Source organism: Crassostrea angulata, chromosome 5, assembly GCF_025612915.1.
Source record: "Crassostrea angulata isolate pt1a10 chromosome 5, ASM2561291v2, whole genome shotgun sequence".
NCBI lineage: Eukaryota > Metazoa > Mollusca > Bivalvia > Ostreida > Ostreidae > Magallana > Magallana angulata.
Window position 1 is genome coordinate 38,991,349 of NC_069115.1, and position 19,857 is coordinate 39,011,205.

A 19,857-nucleotide genomic window follows, 5' to 3' on the forward strand; every position below is an offset into this window, starting at 1 on the left:
TTACTTCCTATTTGAAAATTCGACCCCCCCTCAAATTGTGGCCCAACCCTACCCCCGTTGGTCATGATTTTCACAACTTTGAATCGACTCTACTTGAGGATGCTTTCACAACAAGTTTCAGCTTTCCAGCCTGATTACTTTATTAGAAGAAGATTTTTGAATATCTACTCTATATATTATATGCAAAAATTCAATCCCCGATTGTTGCCCAGACCTACCCCAGAGGGTCATGATTTTCACAATTTTAATTCAAAACTACATGAGGATGCTTCCACACAGGTATCAGCTTTCATGGCAATTGGTTCATGAGAAGAGTTTTTAATATTTACTCCTGCGATATATTCCAAGAAAAAAAATGACCCCCTATTGTGACCCCACCCTACCCTTGTGGGTTCTACTTTCCACAACTTTGAATCGACACTACCTGAGGACAGTTTTCCCATCTTCGCTAGCCAAGGGTTTTCGGTCCACTTCGTTACCCATAAACCCTTGGCAGATCTCATTACAAAAAATCGGTGGTTCGGTGACGCTATGTAAAGAGGAAACTTGAGGTGCTCCCCTTGTATATTTACCTTTTAATCGAATGAAACAAACGGTTATATACACGCTATGGCATAAATACAACTTGAAAACACGTTGACTAGCGAGAATCAGAATTAACGATGCTATTCAATAGGAATAAAAATATACCCTTGAGAAAGCAAGGAAGGTTTACTTATAGTGTTTGTAGGGACCTGTACATACCAAGAAAGGAAAATTCGCTATTTATAAATGCATTCAAGCCATAAAACCAGGTATCGTTGTCGTTATTATTGTGGACAAAAGAAATTAAATAAAATACAGCTCATTGAACCTTTAAAAGCAATAACCATAAGCAGGGACGTATATACTGACGGTATAGGCAACTTCTTCATTCGCCATGCTTAACTTTATTTCCCTTATATGATCACACGGGCCTTGACGAGTTTGTAAACATATCTTCAATCCCATGCAGTAAAAAACATTACAGACGTAGTCTGGGGATATTCAGCATTTTTTTATCAGTTTATAGCAATTATTTTCAATATACGTTACTTCTGTTTCAATCAACACCAACATCAGCTTTAGCAAACGTTTTAATACGGGCTTGGACTTGTTGTGTCAATCAGCAATGTGACGTAGCCTGTCTATCTTATTGCTGGCCACTCAGCCATGGCTTTTTTGAAATCAGCAAGATTTTTTCTAGCTTTTGAGCTAGAACTACGCAATCTGTGCATATTTTCTTGAAATCAGTGCATTTTAAATCCATTTTAACAAATGTTTGGACTTTTGGTAGTTGTGTAAAACAAGCCATGGGGTTTTGAATTCCACAAGATTTGTCTTGCTTTTGAGCTAAGACTGCGCAATCTGTGTATTTTTTACTTGGAACCAGAGTCAAGAAAAGTTAATTAAATCCTAATGAAAGTCTAAAGTCTTGTCAAAAATGGTTCTACATCTGTTTCAATCGACGTCATGTAGCATAAATCAAGATTTTTTTTCTCCCCATGTTGAATTCTATATGCAAAATATTTCTCTTGCATACATGTCGCTTAAGTCAATCAAATTTTCATCATGAAATTCAAGCGTTGTAAATTCATGCATTCCTTATATCCGATATTGTTGTTCCGGAAGTTTCGGATTGCATTGCCTTATCCTGGCTGTAAGTTAATGCTTTGGAGTTTTTTAAAGGAGGACATGATCCATTTCCTTTCCAAATATCAAAGCTCATTGCTAAATTCATCAATTTTAAATATTTCGAGCCGAAAACTTCAGACATTATATATTGACAGAATAATGGAGTTTTGTTAGAACTTTTGCAGTGGACTTTTGGAAGCACAAAATTGATAACAACTACGATTTTTTTGTATCAGTCATCCGAAAAATAAAAGTCATATCCAGTATGATTGTTACAATCAATTGAAAACCAATGAACATCAATGCATGAAAATATCAAGCTGCGATATTTTTAGCTATGATTTGATATATAATTAAACGAATAGGCAATCGAATTCTACTCATGTTCTGCAGTGTAATTAACAATACAATGTTGCTAGTATTTAATATTTTTTTTTGCATATACTGAGTAATATTCTTTAACCTTACCGGATTATTTTCTATTCAAACAGCTACATAAACAACATGATAGAAAGATGAAATAGCTATTTATTATAAATTAGCTAGTTATAATACACATAATATTCTGTATATATATATATATATATATATATATATATATATATATATATATATATATATATATATATATATATATATATATATATATATATATATAACAGGTGAGTGGAGATCCATGCGCGGATCCAGGGTTGGGATAAGAGAAATATTTAAATTTCACGGCCGGGGGTCCGGGGCAGTTGAGGGTAATTTTACAATCTTTATTTGGGGCTTTTCAATTTTCCGAAACCCCCCTTCTAGATCCGCGCATGAGATCACGTCCAAGAATACATCAATTATAAAATCACAATTAATTTTAATAAATTGATCTTCACACTGTATCCTACTACATTTATTTAAACAATAAAATGCTTTCTTTGGTGATCAAAAAAAAAATACATAACCTGCGTTATCAGGTTATTAAAATTCATTTAAACATATATTCTACCAAAAGCGGTTCTATACATAAGGGGAAAATTATGAAGTGTCTTTAACAATAAGAATCTTTCCTGGGTGGTTCATGGGCGTACAGAGACAGCACGTAATGCATATCAAGTCCAATACCTATCCCATCTCAACGCCTTCAGTGTGCAAAAAATTACATTAAGGAGACTGAATGCTGAACAAAATATCCATCTGATCTACCTTAAAATTCTAAATGTAAAGTTTAGCAAAACACTTTATTATCAAGTAAAGTATAATCGCAACATTTTAGGCTGTAATTTATATATTTGAATATACTCTAAACGTCCCAAATTAACATAGGCAGAGCATATTTTCTTGTTGTGTTCTGATATGTGTCAGTCACGCAAAGTGTATACATTTACAGTAACTTACGCAAAAATATCAATATAATATTGTTTAATAAAATGGATATACTTTGTTCTGTAATTCATTTTTGATTTCCAAAATTATGATAATTTTTTGCGAGAAAAAATCCCGGACGTCTTGAAATTACATGAATTTCAATTTGGGATTCATATTTCTGAGATGGTTACTAAAAAAATCAGCATTTAAACATAATTTACTTACGTCTATGAACTTTTTGAGTGTAACTCTATCATTTAAAACTAAGCGTTCGGTATTTGAATTAATTTAGGGCCGAGTATAGGACTATCTTGGTTGAGTAATTTACCAGATTTATACAAGGAAAAGTAAAATACACGAAGATAGATTTGTACCATGCAATTATAACTAAACTATTAAAGCAATATGAGCTGTATTTTTTTAGAATTTTATTTTGTTGCAAAAACCTCCTAGTATGCTAAGTCTACATGTCATTTTAACTTTTATGAAAAATAAGATTTGAATTTAAATCATTAATCATTAAAGGAATATATAGCAGTTCAATTTTTGTATGGGACGACAATAATTCAATTTTGCTTCAATTAAGGCTTCTTAACGGCCTTTTCCCACAAAAAAGGCTATGGGAAATTAAAAAAAAATGATATATTTTGTCTTTTTAGTAGAAAATAACATTTTGGTAAAAAAAAAAAAAATCAGCATGAAAATTGCAGCTCAGATTCTTTAAAACAAGTCACTACCGAAAGGTTTAAATTCGAACACCATTTTCTTCCCTCCCTGTAAAATACTCTTAGTTATCATAGAGAAATGACGTATCACTTACACAAACATGATATCTAGACCACAGTATTTGTCCCGGGGATAGAAACTCCACACTGTAAATAATAGGTATATTCATCTATCCATCCATACCAAAAAGTTTGGCCCACAATCGACCTGTAATAGCCTGTAAATAAAACATCGGGAAAGTCATCAGTTCAAACTCATGTGTCGTAAAGGTTACGTTTTTAAGCCAGGCGATTGCTTTAGAGAGCAATTTCCTGGCCATAAAATCGATGGTACCAAATGGTGATTACGAAATCGCAATAAATGTATTTGATACACATACGTTACACATACTTTATAAATCCCATTACATTTGTTGAGAAAATATTGTACATATTTGTGCATTGAAATAATAACTCAACCCTATTATATCTTTTCCTCATTTTCAAATACAACATACACAATTTTCGAACATGCTGTAACAAAACGTTTCCTTCTAAAATGCCTTCGACTGATTTTATATCTGGAAACACTACTGAATTCATAATCCACTGATATTCCCAAACATTGACTGACATTGTCTGACATCTACTGTATAACCACTGTACCCTACTGTAAATCCACTGTATACCCACTGTACAGAGCTACTGTACCACACTGTATCCCACTGTACCCCACTGTAAAGAGTCACTGTATTCCACTGTCTCCACTGGACAGCACAGTACATACCCACTGACCAGCACTGTACCTCACTGTACACCACTGTACGGGGCACTGACCAGCACTATACCCCACTGTACACCACTGTACAGGGTACTGACAAATACTGTACACCACTGTAACCCACTGTACCTAGTATGTTTTTATAAGTTATTATGTTTAAACAATGAATTGAATATTTACTTTATTTGAGACCAAAATCTGGATTTGTTTTGATTCTTTCCTATTGCTTACAAGAGAGAAAATGGGCTTCTATTTCTTGAAGTTCATATATAATTACATGCGCGGTCAGAATTCTTTCCAGGGAAAGGGCGGGGATACTTGTTTTCTGGGGGAGCTTAGACATATTTTGGATAGTTGTACATGTACTATGTAAGTTAAAAAAAAATTAAATTATCCTCTGACCCCCCCCCCCCCAAATCCTCCGATCCACGCATGTATTTATCTAAAAACTCGGAATCCAATTATCATACAAAATATAGCAACTTCTTCAATAAAAAGGGGAAAATATTTTTATAAATTTCAAAATCAATGTTTTAGTAACTAAATATCTAGTTGGTTTTTTATTTACAATGAATGTCATTTAATCAATATTGTCAAATAAATATTAGTATATATGTTACATTAAAGTTTAAAAATTAAAAGAATTTAAAACTATGAATTACAATTAATAGATACATGTACAATGTAGTTTTAAATTATCTGAATTTTAAATCTTTAATGTAACATATATGTGGAGGAGGGACAACTTTTTTAACGATAAAAAAATTCCACCATATTGCTCAACATACTGATTTTTTTTTTCAAAAGAGAGAAGTTAACTGGTCTGGACTTTAAAATGTCTTTGAAGTTTTACTTCACAGGAAAATCAGCGAGTCAGTATCTGTGTATAGTATACATACTTTCAGTAGATCAAAAGGTGTGAATGTCCCAATATTCAACCTTGTAAATTGTCAGTCTGACACCTTGTTCAAGATATTACGTAATTCCCTTATAAGGGTATTTGTGGTCTTTATATTATTAAATCCGTTTGAAATATATTTTTTAAAAAACATAACATGCATTAAAAAACGAAATACTCTTTATTAAATATTATTAAATTATTAAATAGCATACACGTCTCAATCACACATTGAAATATATTTATTGAGAAATCTGGCAAAATTGAAAACTAAATCATCTTTAGAGCGTACAATGAAGTAGGCGTAAGTGTTCAATTATACCACAACAAGCATTCATTTCTCAACTTATTTTTATTGTTTATATTTAATTGAAAATGAATAAATAACTAAATATATAAATTTAAAAAAAATTAAAACAAATAAAATTAGTACTTCAATTGAAATCGTTTACTACCATATATTGGATATTTTTAAAATCTATATATACATGTACCTTAAAATAATTGAGGTTCGCTCCTCTCTTTTTTGGTAACTATTTTACATCACCACTTATCAAAACATTGTGCATCATATATTGATGCTATTTTTATGTCTATATTTTACAGTGCCAAATAAACTGTATTGAATAAAATTGTTAAAAGAAAACTATATAGTTACAGAGTTTAGTAAGGGACTATTTTTGTGGCGAAAGGTTTTCAAGACGAAAATGAACAATTTTCATAACTCAGTTGTTGTAGAGTACTTTTACTTTAGCCTCCTTATTTTCAGCGCAGACCAACTTTCAGATAGTTTGTGTTTTACGATGTAGTTATGCTGTTGTGAAAAACATTTTTGAACAATATCATGATATTTCTATCGATATATTTTGGCATATTCTACTTATATTTCATAAAAATCAAGAAAAAATTAACTCCAATTTTTGCCCAAAATTAGCTTATTGCATTTCATTTCTCATTTTTTTTTAGATGTGCCCCTACTATTTTTACTTATATATGAGACATTAAATGTATGTCTCTTTATATGCAAAGTTTTGGAAAGATGGCATCACTGTTGTTTTTATATTTGCGTTGTAATTTGATTCCTCCAAAAGAAGATGGGTGAATAAGGCTTGTAAACTGCCCATATGTGGATAGATAAGATATTATAAAATTAAAATATGAGCAAATCTTATAACTTCTTTCTAAATTATTGAAAACAATGTATAGTTACCATAACATCGATTTATTACCTTTAAACATGTTAAATATTTAGAATAAGTTGATTAAAACTGGAGTGTGCGTGTCAAAACCTTCAAATAGTGTCATTTTAAGAACTTTATTGCCTTTTCTTTTATAGAGTGGGTCTGAGATCCATATTTTTGTTATGGTCTATTTAAGCTTTAAAGGAAATCAAACCGATTCCAATCAACAAAAACGTGGAGAGATGACCCACTATACCTTAAAAATGTCATTTTGTATCCCAACAATTTAACGTTTTAGAGAAATTCGTAAATTTGTGGTTGAAGTTGCATTTAGCATTTCACAAAGAAGTATGTTGTGTCTGAAATGGCTCACTGGTTAGAGCACCAGACGTTAAGTAACATTATAGAGCTCATTTTCGCTAGCCAAGGGTTTTCTGTCCACTTTGCTCCCCATGAACCCTTGGCGGAGTTCATTACGAAAACTCGGTGACAAGTTCCGTTTTATGATTGGCTGCAGCTGCGAGTAGCTGATCCAATCGCAGTGCTGGTAAATATAAACTTTAAAAGAAAACATAAGTGTGATCTTTGGTCAAACAGTCGGTGCTTTTATCATAAAGGATATCCTATAGAAATTGGTTAAAGTACACGCGGTAAATAGATAACGTATGTTTATTTAAGTTCATGGAGAAATGTGTTATTAAGTCCAGTGATGAGCCTGTTGATGCCGGGTCAGAAATCTAAATAAAACGCTTCTACTGACCACGGTGCGTCAGATCATTAGTATGCACTTAATCGCATTTACTTATAAGGTCCGGAGATTGGAGGTACAGTGTCCGTGCGTATAAAAAGGAGGTGTGGGGAAAGCGGCTCTCCAGTATTCAACTGGAAGCTGTCTTTTGCCTCCTCTTTTTATACAGGTTAGATCATATTAAGATACTTAAAAGTTAACAAAAATGATTTAGAGGGTTCAAGTAAATATAAAATCTTATTTTCAGAGTTTTGTAATCAAAGTTTATTGTTTTTAATTATACATTATATTATATTGTGGAATTTGATTGGAATGTTTTATTATTAAAATTGAATAAAAGAAGTAGTCAACTGGAAGCTGTCTTTTGCCTCCTCTTTTTATACAGGGAAAGGGCTACTCCGCAGGTCGACGAGGAGATAAATCTGGGTTATATAACGTGGCACAGGCAACGCCAGGTGTCTGGTCAAGGACGAATAAGATCCCGAGGATCGAATTAACTGAAATATCGTATTTTGCGAAAGCCTAGTACAATACTTTTAACAAGTTGAGACACAAGTTCTCGAGTACAGTGCCTCCCAAACGATGGTCTAACCAGATCGCTTTAAAAAACCTGTATGTTTTGCTGAAAATGAACATAGTTCTACAAACTTGTCAAGGCTCGCGTGATAGCATGGTAAGTAAACATGGCGAATGTAGAAGTTGCCTATCCCGTTAGAATACGTTCCTGCTTATGGTTATTGCTTTTAAGGGTTCAATGAGCTGTGATTTATTTAATTTCTTTGGTCCACGACAACGATACCTGCTAATTGCTAATTATGTTCCGAAATACGGTAGTCAACATGTTTTCAAGTTGTTTTAATGCCGTAGTGTGTACATCACCGAGTTTTTGTAATGAAATCCGCCAAGGGTTTATGGGGAGCAAAGTGGACCGAAAACCCTTGGCTAGCAAAGATGTATAGAGCTAGGGCTTTTAGGTTGTGGCGTAGGTACTACAAAAATTTTTAACTTTATTTTTTTTTTCTTTTCGTTTGTTAAAATATTCAAAACTGAATATAGTTAGAAATTGTGCTTTTGTAAACTTGTAATATAACATCATCTAGTATATATGGTTGGAAAAAAGTTAATTTGAAATTGTTTTTTACGATAAAACCAAATGGGCTTCCGTACACCGCGATGATTCGGATCGAATACATTTTTAACAATGAATGATAAATGAAACATGTACATGTAAATGTTAAGTTAATGTAGCCGGTGTCGGTAGAATAAAAATTGACGTACTTTGTAAATATAACTAGTAAACACGTAGTTTTTTATGGTATATTACAAGAATATAAGTAAATAATAAGAAAATAAATTTTCAAACGTCACTTGAGTAGGGCCATATTTTAATTATTTAGTTGTATTTGCTGCTTATAATAGTATAAAAATGAATCCGAAAATAAATATGTGAGCTATAAAAAGATTATTATTATTTTGCATATACGGAATTATGCCAAACAATCGTTTGCAAGTTGTTTTAAAAGATAATTTATGAATTTCTTCCAAACTTACCACTATGTGCAAGATCCTCAATAAGTGTGTCCCTGAATATTTATCTCAGATTATTCCTTATACTAGGAGTAATGATTCTGCATATAGAACTATATATGTGTGTATTTTTCATTAATTTGCATGGCATTCTCCAATAATCATTTGTTCATAAATATATGGGAATGGAAATTATCAAACAATATCACACATGTATACAAAAAAGGTATTGAATGGATGCAAAGGCGGTAATGTAAAGTTTAAAACAGAAAAGTTATGTAATTAAATTACCCCCACCTTTAGATTTGTGGTACTTAATTACCTGCAATTACACCCCTTATTTTTCATAAAAACACAGGTAAATCTCAAGTGAAAGAAATTATTTTAACGATCGCCAAGCAACGTATTTTTGATAATTTTAAACAGTCTTTACTAGCTGACATAAATGCCTCTTCCAAATGTACAATCTATAGATATTTAGTTGATCATTGTACCTTGCAGTCATATCTAACAAAAAGAATTCCTTTACAATATAAGAAACTTATATGTAAATTAAGATTATCATCCCATTGTCTTACCATCGAAACTGGCAGATATAACAATGTTCCATTACAAAGACGTTTATGTCCTCTATGTACTTTAGATATAGAAGATGAATATCATTTTATATTGAAATGTCCCTATTACTGTAACTTAAGAGAAAAATTCCTTAAGAAGTTTTATTATATTAAACCCTCTGTCTTTAAATTAATTCTATTATTGTCAACACAAAATGTAAAGGATTTGTGCAATTTAGGTAAATATATTAAGAATGCTTTTGTAATCAGAAAACTTCATGTATAAACTTGCCTTTTTCAAGTGACCAGTATATGTATTATAACATGTGTATATTAATTGTATATGTCTATGAGCTGTACAGCTGTTGACTAATAAACAATACAATACAGACGTGCTATAATTGTTATCACAACACAATTAATACCTCTTGTTCTGAACTTATATAATAAGGCTATTGCTTCAAAGGCTTCATAAAAAAACCCAACGAAACGAAAAACCTTATACAAACGGCGCGGTGCATACATAAATGCAAACACCGTTTCAATGTTTTGTACAACTTATTTCAATTTTTATATAGGTTATAATTAATTTCAAAGCAATAATAGCACGAGAAAAATATCTTAATACAGTGAGATGTTTCGCTTCGAGGGAGGTGCGAAACATCGAGGTGCGAATCATCTCAGCGCGAAACAGAGTAGGTGCAAACCATCCCGGATTCATAATTTCGGTCGAAGCGTGCATATCAAATCTATCATAAAGCCCTTCAAGCTTTATTGGATTTCAACACGCACCAAATTTGAATAATGAACATAAATCTGCCAATGCAAGCGTTTAAAGATGTCGTATACATCGGTAAAAGGCGATTAGAATAGCAAATTTTAAAATCGTTTAAAAAGAAATCTGATTGTAACAAAATAAATACGGATACAACTTACTAATCTACGATACTTCAAATAACTAGATACTTCAAAACATCAGACCTATATCAATCATTTTTGCCGTAAAATCGAATTAATTATGTATAGCTTTGTAAGGAAATTTTCCTCGTGTTGACCTCGTGACGTCACTGAAGCCTTGTTATCGCCTAATTTCATTTTCTCTTGATTAGATTTCTAAAAGCAGGTAAAAATAGGCACTTTAAAGAAGCGTAACCCCATTATTTTTGCACCGATGTCGGTCCGGTTTTCGCATTAAATTCTGGTAAATAAATTCTATGACATAAGTTCGACATTGGCTTGGCTGCAAGTACCATTTAATAAATTGGCATGCTCATTGATTAATAGCATTGACTTAACAATTTTTGGGAATTTTGCGCAGAAACCCATCGAAACAAATCTGTATATCCTGTATGGTATTTTTGGTGAAAATGCGTTGCTACATATATAGCAATTCCTAGATATTTTGTTTTTATCTATGTAGGAATTCTAGCAAAGACGATAAAGTAAGGTGTCTTTTGGAATTGTTACATCTGTTACCATGGTTACAGCAACAGCTGTGACAATATGTTCCTCCACTTTTATTTTTACGCCAGTTTTCTTCATTTACCATTTCGCCGTTTAACGCTGATCAATTAATCGGCGCATTTCGTCGTATGCCAATATGAAACAAATGAAGTAAGTCCCGTTTAATTTGTTTCCCAAAACATGGAATTTGTTACCACATATTGGATGAAATAGGTTATAACCGATTTAAAAAAACCGAAATTACGAATTAAAACTTTGAAATAACGAATTCAAGAGTTTATTATTTCAAATTTAATTTGTTAAAACAGATTTCAAAATTTGAAATAACGAATTCAGCGAATTTGTTATAACAGATAAAATTCGTTATAACGAATTCCTAAAAATTGTTATAACAAATTTAATTCGTTATAACGGATTCAACAATTCGTTATAACGATTTAAATCCGTTTTAACAAATTCAAGAGTTCGTAATATCAAGTTCAAAAATATTTTTTGATAGGTCTTAAATGGGCTTCCGTATTAATCACAATTGCGAGCATTTTATTGCTTAAAAGTTTCAAATGTTCAATCAAAATGAAACTATATTTAGAGCATAAGTATAGTGATTGTACATGAACATATATATTAATTTTATAGAAAAAATGAAGAAAAAAATACTTGGTTTTTATTATCTGAGCATATAGAACTGTTTATTTCAATGCTTCTACGATGATTTTGGATTGTAATCTGCATGTTTCATTTCTAGGAAACTATTACATGTATTTCATTTTACCCCACCCTTGTGTGCATGCGTTCAAGTTAATGGTTGTGTTTCCTCTGAACAGAAATATACACCTTTATACGTCATAAGCTTCACAAAGGACGTTCATATTAAGTAAGTAAGTCTTTGCCCAATTTACTCTACCTCTAACATACGGTGATAAAGGGTACTCTCCTGCTACTGCATTAGCTTCAGTTCCGCCGACGAGTTCACAATGATCTTCGCCATACCCACCAGTGTCTTTTATGCTCTTGAACGTAGCCCCTAAGCTCGAACCGAGAAATAACTTGTACCTGGAATTAACAAAGCATTGACAGTTAAAGAGATGGGAGCGGTTAATAACATGTATGTAACATTTTTTTATGACGTGTTTTCCCTCTTTTAGATAATATACAAGTGTGTGGGTGGGTAGGTGTGGGTGGGTGTGCCTGTATCTCAAAAATAAAAAAACAATAACAAAAGGAACTTGTTCAAGTATTTGTGAATTGACTCAACATGAATGTTGAGTTAATGATTCACCCAAACACTTACTGCATGTATTCTTTTCTTGTTATTCCAAGGGCTCAATGCAATGTACATGTGCTAAGCATTATAAAATCTGACACGAGATAAAAAATTCTTTTACTCTTACGATGGCATTGGATAATTAAAAGGAGTGTTTAAGTTACATGTACAACATGTAAAAAGGTACAATTTAAAAAAAAAAAATAAGGATAATAATTAAAAGAGATCAAAATATAAAGTGAATTCTTCAATATATTTACATTTTCCAGTGTTTTTGCCTGTGATAACACTACGTATCGATTTTGTACTATATAACCCATAATACAAATGACGCCAAATTGAGGCGCCAGCGGGGTTTGCTAATTTATATTTATATATTTAATCGTACGATGGCTTAAAATTATATAAATATAAGTAATAAGGAATCATTCTTTGAATATTATGCGGTGATAATTTCGGTCGGGGCGTGATCAACTCTATCATAAAGCCCTTCGGGCTTTATTGGATTTGATCACGCCCCGACCAAAATTATCATCTCATAATACTCAAAGAATGATTACTTATTCCTTATGTAAATCTGCATATAATAAAGACTGGTTTAAAAACTGCATGAAACAACAAACACTTCAAAGGACAAACGAATTCATTCGTAGATACGGACAATTTTACATCGAGCGACCGAAGAGTCTTTCCCTGGTATTACTACAACAAAACTAAATATATTTCAGATTTTGACATTTTTGTCTTCATGTTTATTTTGCATAGTGGTGCACCTCAGTACCATGTATGAAAAAACCTGTATAGATAATACATGTATGTTAAACCGTGAATCAAATTTGTAACGATTATAGATAAGTAGTAAAACAATAGTTACAAACATTGAGATACTGTACATGTTTAACCGACAGTATAAATATCATATTTATATATTATCATATATCTTTGCCTATGATTTCGTTATTCAAAATTACTAGCTGTGTTTCCTGAGTAACACGACGTACATTTTTTACTTGCTACACTGTACACATTGGGCTTTTGCAATTTGCTAATTTTAGCGTAATAAATTGAATAATAAATGATGATCTATTTTGAATAATATTTGGTCACATTATCAAGGTTGTTATTAAAAGTATTGTTTGTCTATTATGTTACCATCAAATATCCATCATGTTACTTAATAAAACGAGAGGATCTTAATCAATAGTGTCTTAAATGAATATCATAAATTTAATTGTTCAAAAAAAATATTTTGGTTCACTTTCATCGAGAGTTGCCATTGAAGCCTTGAGTATTATTTTAAGAAATTGTTTATAAACATATCTAAAGTCTCTGGGGTTACATGCTGGTATGGCGAGATGACAGACAATATCATCACTGACATACATATACGTCAAATTATTTGACAGAAAAAGATATTCACTGGCTTTAGAGGACTGGCGGCTTTTACCCATTTAGCATTTCTTATATTTCGCCAATTTGTCTTATTTTTTTTAAAATATGGCTGCCTTACATTTCTTCTCTAAAAGACACTAGTCTCTTAAAAATATTTTATACATCGGTTTATAAAAATATGGACAAAGGTGATTTTTTATTTAAAAAAAATAAAATGTCTTATAGACATTTCTGGAAATGATTTATTAGAAATTAATATCATTGATATATTCGTTTGTTTCTTGCAACTTAAACAATTTTCCACTTTCTCATTAAAAATACAAAAAAAATCGTATAAAGTAATTGAGAGTATAATTATATACTAGTATCTTTTTAAAAAAAAAATCATGTTTTAGAAATGAAACTTTACCGACCCATGAAATAAAAAGAATGGTGTAGTATTCCACCTTGAGAAACTAGGACGAGTGCAAATAAGGCATGGTTGATGGACGGGTGACGTCAGCACATGTGGCGGAAAATCTTAGCCCTTGATTGAGTTAATGTGAAATATAGTCAACATCTAATAAATGAAGGTGCGTACAGATTGCTAAAATTTGAGAAATGAATTTGTTCAATGATGCTTCATACAATAGCCTAGTTTAAAGATCTACCGGGTTTAATTTTAAAGCTATAATGCTATAATTTGCGTCAAATTTGAATGACGGGAAAAATGCATATTTTTGTTAACTTATAGGAGTTACCTTTATGTTGTTAATAACAATGCCGAATTCTAATAAAGATAACAAATTTAAAATGATAAATAATATTTATATTCCTGCCAGGAAAGTAATGTCTCCTTTTAAATATAAATAAATCTATCACGTGATATCGACGGCTTACATGTATTTTAGACTATTATACAAAAATGAGTCAACGAGTGGAGAGTCAACACCTTCATAATTTGTATACATTGTTTAAAGAGTGAAAGACTCCAGTATGATTTTTTTCAGCAAACTTTATGGGAGTACGTGAGCAATAAGTGACGTACATATATACTTCTCTGTTACAATGAGGTATGTGTTTCCCCTCAAGGCTATTTTAAGTTCGTATGAGTGTAATCCTATTTAAGGAGACCGAGATTAGTTTTCATTGTCCATGTTTTTGCGCATACTAGTGAAATACAGTGTATTTATACTTGCTATGATTTTTTTCAATATCATTAATTAAATTAAACACAATGCACACATTCTTTTACAGATATAAATACATAGATTTATTTAAAGAAAATTTTATTTTTTTAACAGTTTTTTTTCGTTGTATGGAAGGTGAGCGTTGCCATTATGCTATTATGACGTTATGATAAAATGAAGTTTTGTATGAGAATGATATAAGAAATGACATTAAAAAAAGTGAAAATTGTACGTTGTTGAAATTTCATACACAGAATAATGCTATCCTCGGGTTTGTTTTTCTCAATTTTTGAATGAATCCATAGTACCAATCTACATTTGTAATGCTCCAAATATAAAGCAAAATTTTGGGATGACCCCTTACTAAAAACCAGACAGTAGAATTTAGTATTTTTTTTACAGATAAGGCAGAAAATAGTATTCCTAATCACAGATTACAATTTGAAGAAAATTGCAAATCGCTATTGTAGGATTTTTTAATTATGCTTCGAAGTGCGAAAAATTACCTGATGGTCGATTTTCCGTAAACTTCGCAACTATACTAGAGTTGGTGTAAATTACATATGGTTAAAAAATAAAGACTGTTGCGTTGTATTTTTTCGCAAAAAAAACCAAACTGGACTTATTAAGGTAATTATCCATACGTCACAAAACAACGTCTGACGTAATTCACGCGTTATTACGTCTTATCCGTGCCCGATCTAATTGAGACCTAACTTTAAAAGGTGTATTGACATAGAAATTGATTCAAAACAAATATATCAGAAATCCCGATAACTGCAATCAATTAGGCCTAACGGGGTATTATTCTAATAACATGACTGGGTTGTGTCGATTGCATTTCGTTTTGAAAATATAGACGCTTACTTTTATCCTGCATAAACATCAATACATTATAAGGTTGAATTTAATCAATTCTTTGAACTTTAATCCCTATAAGTCTTTAAACTTTCAAAATGAAATCCTGACCGCGATCTATATTCCAGTACATAAGGAAGATAAAAACACAAGGGTAAATAATTTGACCTTATTATCTTAATCCTATTCACTTAGCAACGAGCATATATTTATTTTCCACAAAAAAACGTTTTTAGAATTAAAATCATGCGCTGAAGAGAAGTTAATTCATTATAATATTAGTCTTTAAAACCAGTAAAAAAGTTTGAATAGAGGTTTTGTCTTGAAGGCATATATAAGGAAGTTAGCATTATCCACGAATGTGACTGCAATTTCTAAATACCAAACTCGATCCATAATACTTACCGATATCCAAAGAAACAATCTTTTGCGATTTAAATAATACAGATTTGTCAACAGTTTGTTTAAATCATGTTTTCTATTTAACAATAATCAAAACATATTTTTTAGAGTTATGAAATAATGAACCTATGCACAGTTTTATTTTTACGGATCTTTTTTCAATATATATATTTTAATGATTTTACCAAAAATATGCCAATTTTCATCCTGAAAAGGCCGGTCCCTCGTGTAATTTTATTTCCAATTTATTAAGGGCGTTAGGGTGTAAATAATATCAAAATTTACGTGAATAAAATTATAAGAGCTTAAATCCTCTTTGAAAAAATATTCATTTCATCTAATTTGTATGCAGATTTATCTATTTTTTGATAAATAAGCTAGTGTAACATAAAAAGTTTTGTTTTGAAATAATAATTCTTTTATTTTACACAGGATATAAGTCAAAAAATGATTTTGTGAAAGTCAAATTTCAGGCTTAGGCTTATATTCTTTATATATGAGAAAAGCGTCATTTCCCGCAATCGGTTCTATTTTTAGCAACGGCCCTAGTTTTTATATACCGATGGACGAGCCAACAGGGTAAAATCTGAGATGAACATATCCTCAGATACACGTTTGAAACATATGAAAACAATTCTGTACGCATTTTATTTATCTATTGGGGTGTCGCAGTTGTCATATAAAAGTGTTATATTTTGCGTATTTATATTTGACGTGCATTGCCAATGGAGCGTGTATGAGAGATGAATGAGTGAACGTATGAATGAGTTTTGGTTAGTCACGTGAGGATTTTGTTTACAGGTGTATGTTGACCACTTGTTTATTCTTTACTACTATATTACAGCTGACCAATAGAAATTTACGACTGAATTCATTAATATGCATGACTTTACTAACTCACTATAAATAGCGGAAATCCCGCCAATTCCCCAACCCCACGACATTTACCTTTAGGTAGACACAGTGAAGTGTATCTTTACCTTAGCTGTACAAGATATTTCATATATTTTGTTGACTCATAGTTCTGGATACCTGGTAAGCTTCCGTTTACCTTATAATTGAAATATATTAATTGTAAATTACTTTTAATTCATTTTATTTAAATATTCTAAATCACCGTGCGATGTTGCGTATGAATTGTGAGTGTGAGTGTGTTTGTACTTACAGGTTTTATTTGATGATATACAATCCTCGAAATAAAGAACCAGTGAATACATGTAGCTGAAATCAGCATCAGCGTTATTTATTCATACAAGACCCTGCGATAGGGGTATGGACCATAACCTTAAAACTTGTTAAAGTAATGCTATCAGAAATAACAGACGTAATACATGTACTCTCATACATACATGATCGTATTTCAAATCAACAACTGTTAAGCATATACACAATCGTAACCTTATTTTCTGCGGACGTGCGCAATGAGGTCGCTTTCGCTCTTGCTTCATCAATATTCATTAAAAGGCATTCCTTTCCTGGCAGGAAAAAACAAACAATCAAAATTTTGTATCTCTTTAACGAGATGAAATTAAGCATTGCAATTTACATAAAAAAGGTAACGTTTAAAGTTAAACAAACAGCATGCGTTTTTAGGAGTAAATATAATTGGTTTTTGTTATTTTTCAATATAATGTCATAACAAATTTACTTATTTCTTAACAAATTATTAGCTTTTATCTCGGCCGTACAAAATCCAAAAATCTCAAAAACTTCTTTATCAAACGAAGCATTATAGATGCGACGCCAAGTATTCGTAATGTATGCAATCCATAATAGCCCTAGATTAATGAAGACGGATGCATAACAGATATGTATGGGCTTGATAGTATATAGAAACATAATTTTCATGTTTAAGTATCAGTATGTAAGAGCGGAATGTGTTTCTGAAGAGTTGCCTCCTTATGCTTTTAATCTAAAAAAATTAATTCTAAAAAAACTGTATGGTATAAAATTTATTTTCAATAATTTTCGTATTCCTAATGATAAAATAGGCCTACACCTTTCAACCGAAGCATTTATTGATAATCTAAGTATTTACTTTTTTATTTGAAAAAACATACTTCAAAAATGTACTTGTCCCCATAGACCTTAATGCAGTCTTCTTCTATTAATTACTCTTTAGTTAATAAATTTTGGAAAATTTCTCTCGGTAAATTTTTTTTACTGTAAAATGCTTTAAATAAATATTTAGAGTATTTAATACATGATGAATATTCAAAGTTAGTAAAACTATGTCCTAATCTGGATCGGATACCTTAGTAAGGTCCGTCACACCATAAAGCGACAATTATTTGACATATCTAGAATTGCCAGAGAGCAGACAAACAATAAACACGTTTTGGCAATTGAACTTCAGTGGTATAACACAAGTTGAACACAAGCATCTTTCCTTTCTGTAATGCAAATAGAAAGAATTTAATGACCTGGTACTACTGCACAGCTGCACGGCAAGATAGGGAGCCGATGTGTAGTGTGTCCTCTTGACGAGTATCTGTCCGCCGGTACAAGGACTAGGAGTGTTGTCCACTGACACGTTGAGGGCGTACCAACAAGGAGGCGTGGCGCTCATACAAGCTGTAAGAATAAAAAGGCATGACAATTGTATCACCTCTCTCTCTCTATCTCTCTCTCGTTGACTTTATATTTTACCTGGTTCGTGAGGCCAAGGTATCTGCACCTCACACTCATACCACGGGTTACTATGATAACCAGTGCCCCCTGCAATGGCGTGTATGTTGAATTCATTGCCAACAGATAGTCTTGCATAACCTGAAACGAGAGACGAACTTTGTTTTGAATATGAATAATCGATTTCAACAAAAATCGTTCCAGAAGGTCGTTTTACTTCTTATTAAGTTTTGATTGTTTTTGAGAAGATTAAATTTTTCACACACGTTTTTGGCTTAAATTTAAATGGCAAAAACCAATGAATATAATTCTTCATATAGCATATATACGAGGGTTGACCCATAATAGGGTAGACCGGACACATAGCTTAAAACTGTTGATTACAATTTCTTTAGATTTATATGTTTTCTTCAATGACTATCTGGCAATTTTTAAACGTTCAAATCTGCTTTATTTATTTCTTTAAAAGATTTGAATAATTAGAAAGAACAAGTTTTGTAAGGCGGCGCAATAAGCAACGTCGAAAATTTTCAGTCTTTACGTTGTTGTTAGACCCTTCACATCAGTTACGATAACATTTACGTTTTACTAAAAGAAAATAATTTCTTTGAACATGTACTCTGAATGCACATTCAACATACAAATCTAATTGTGTTGTTTAAAATATTTACTAAGTACAAACGATCGGGCGACTCCAAACTTGTCATGTATTATTTGTTGTCTTAACTTCGTCCTACTGAAATGTGTCGTTCAGCATTTTGACGTCCATTTATAACAGTAAGGGTTTCTTTTTTTACCTTGGAATAATTGGAATCATACGCGTCGAAATATATTCAATGGTGTTGGACTTCTAATTCACAAATGCATTTCTAAGCGATTTTGTTAATATTTTTAAACCGCTTGGGATTTGTTTTAAGGTCTTTACAAAATTTAATCAGTTAACGCATCGCCGCCTTCAACGCTGACGTCGTCATTTAATGACGAGTTGTCAAATTCAACTTGTCACAAAATGCACTATAAAATCTTTAACAGTTATGTTATAGCCAGAATATTTTCTTAGAAAAAAAATAGATTAACAGAAAATAATGTATTTTTTATTTGATGTTTTTTTTTATTTTAAAAGTCCGTTTTCTCGCAATTTTCACTTTAATTTATCATAATTTAACATAATATGTTGAGTTTAAATTTTTGGTTTTGACATTGCGCCGCATGTCGAATTTATCTAACATTCTTTTATTTCACTTATTTAATCTCAAACAATATTTGATATTAAAACATAATTTT

General features: G+C 31.6%; 1 protein-coding gene across 1 annotated transcript in view; it reads right to left on the reverse strand.

The window, feature by feature from the left end:
* Positions 1–3,775: 3,775 nt before the first annotated feature.
* The window catches only part of LOC128185758 (uncharacterized), a 31,126-nt gene continuing 15,044 nt past the window's right edge, over positions 3,776–19,857 (reverse strand). The window contains exons 9-12 of the mRNA XM_052855418.1: positions 18,595–18,714; positions 18,369–18,519; positions 11,765–11,913; positions 3,776–3,943 (exon numbers count right to left, since the gene is read on the reverse strand). Of these exons, the coding sequence (XP_052711378.1) occupies positions 3,834–3,943; positions 11,765–11,913; positions 18,369–18,519; positions 18,595–18,714 (530 nt within the window). The 3' untranslated portion in view covers positions 3,776–3,833. The remainder of the gene's footprint in view (positions 3,944–11,764; positions 11,914–18,368; positions 18,520–18,594; positions 18,715–19,857) is intronic.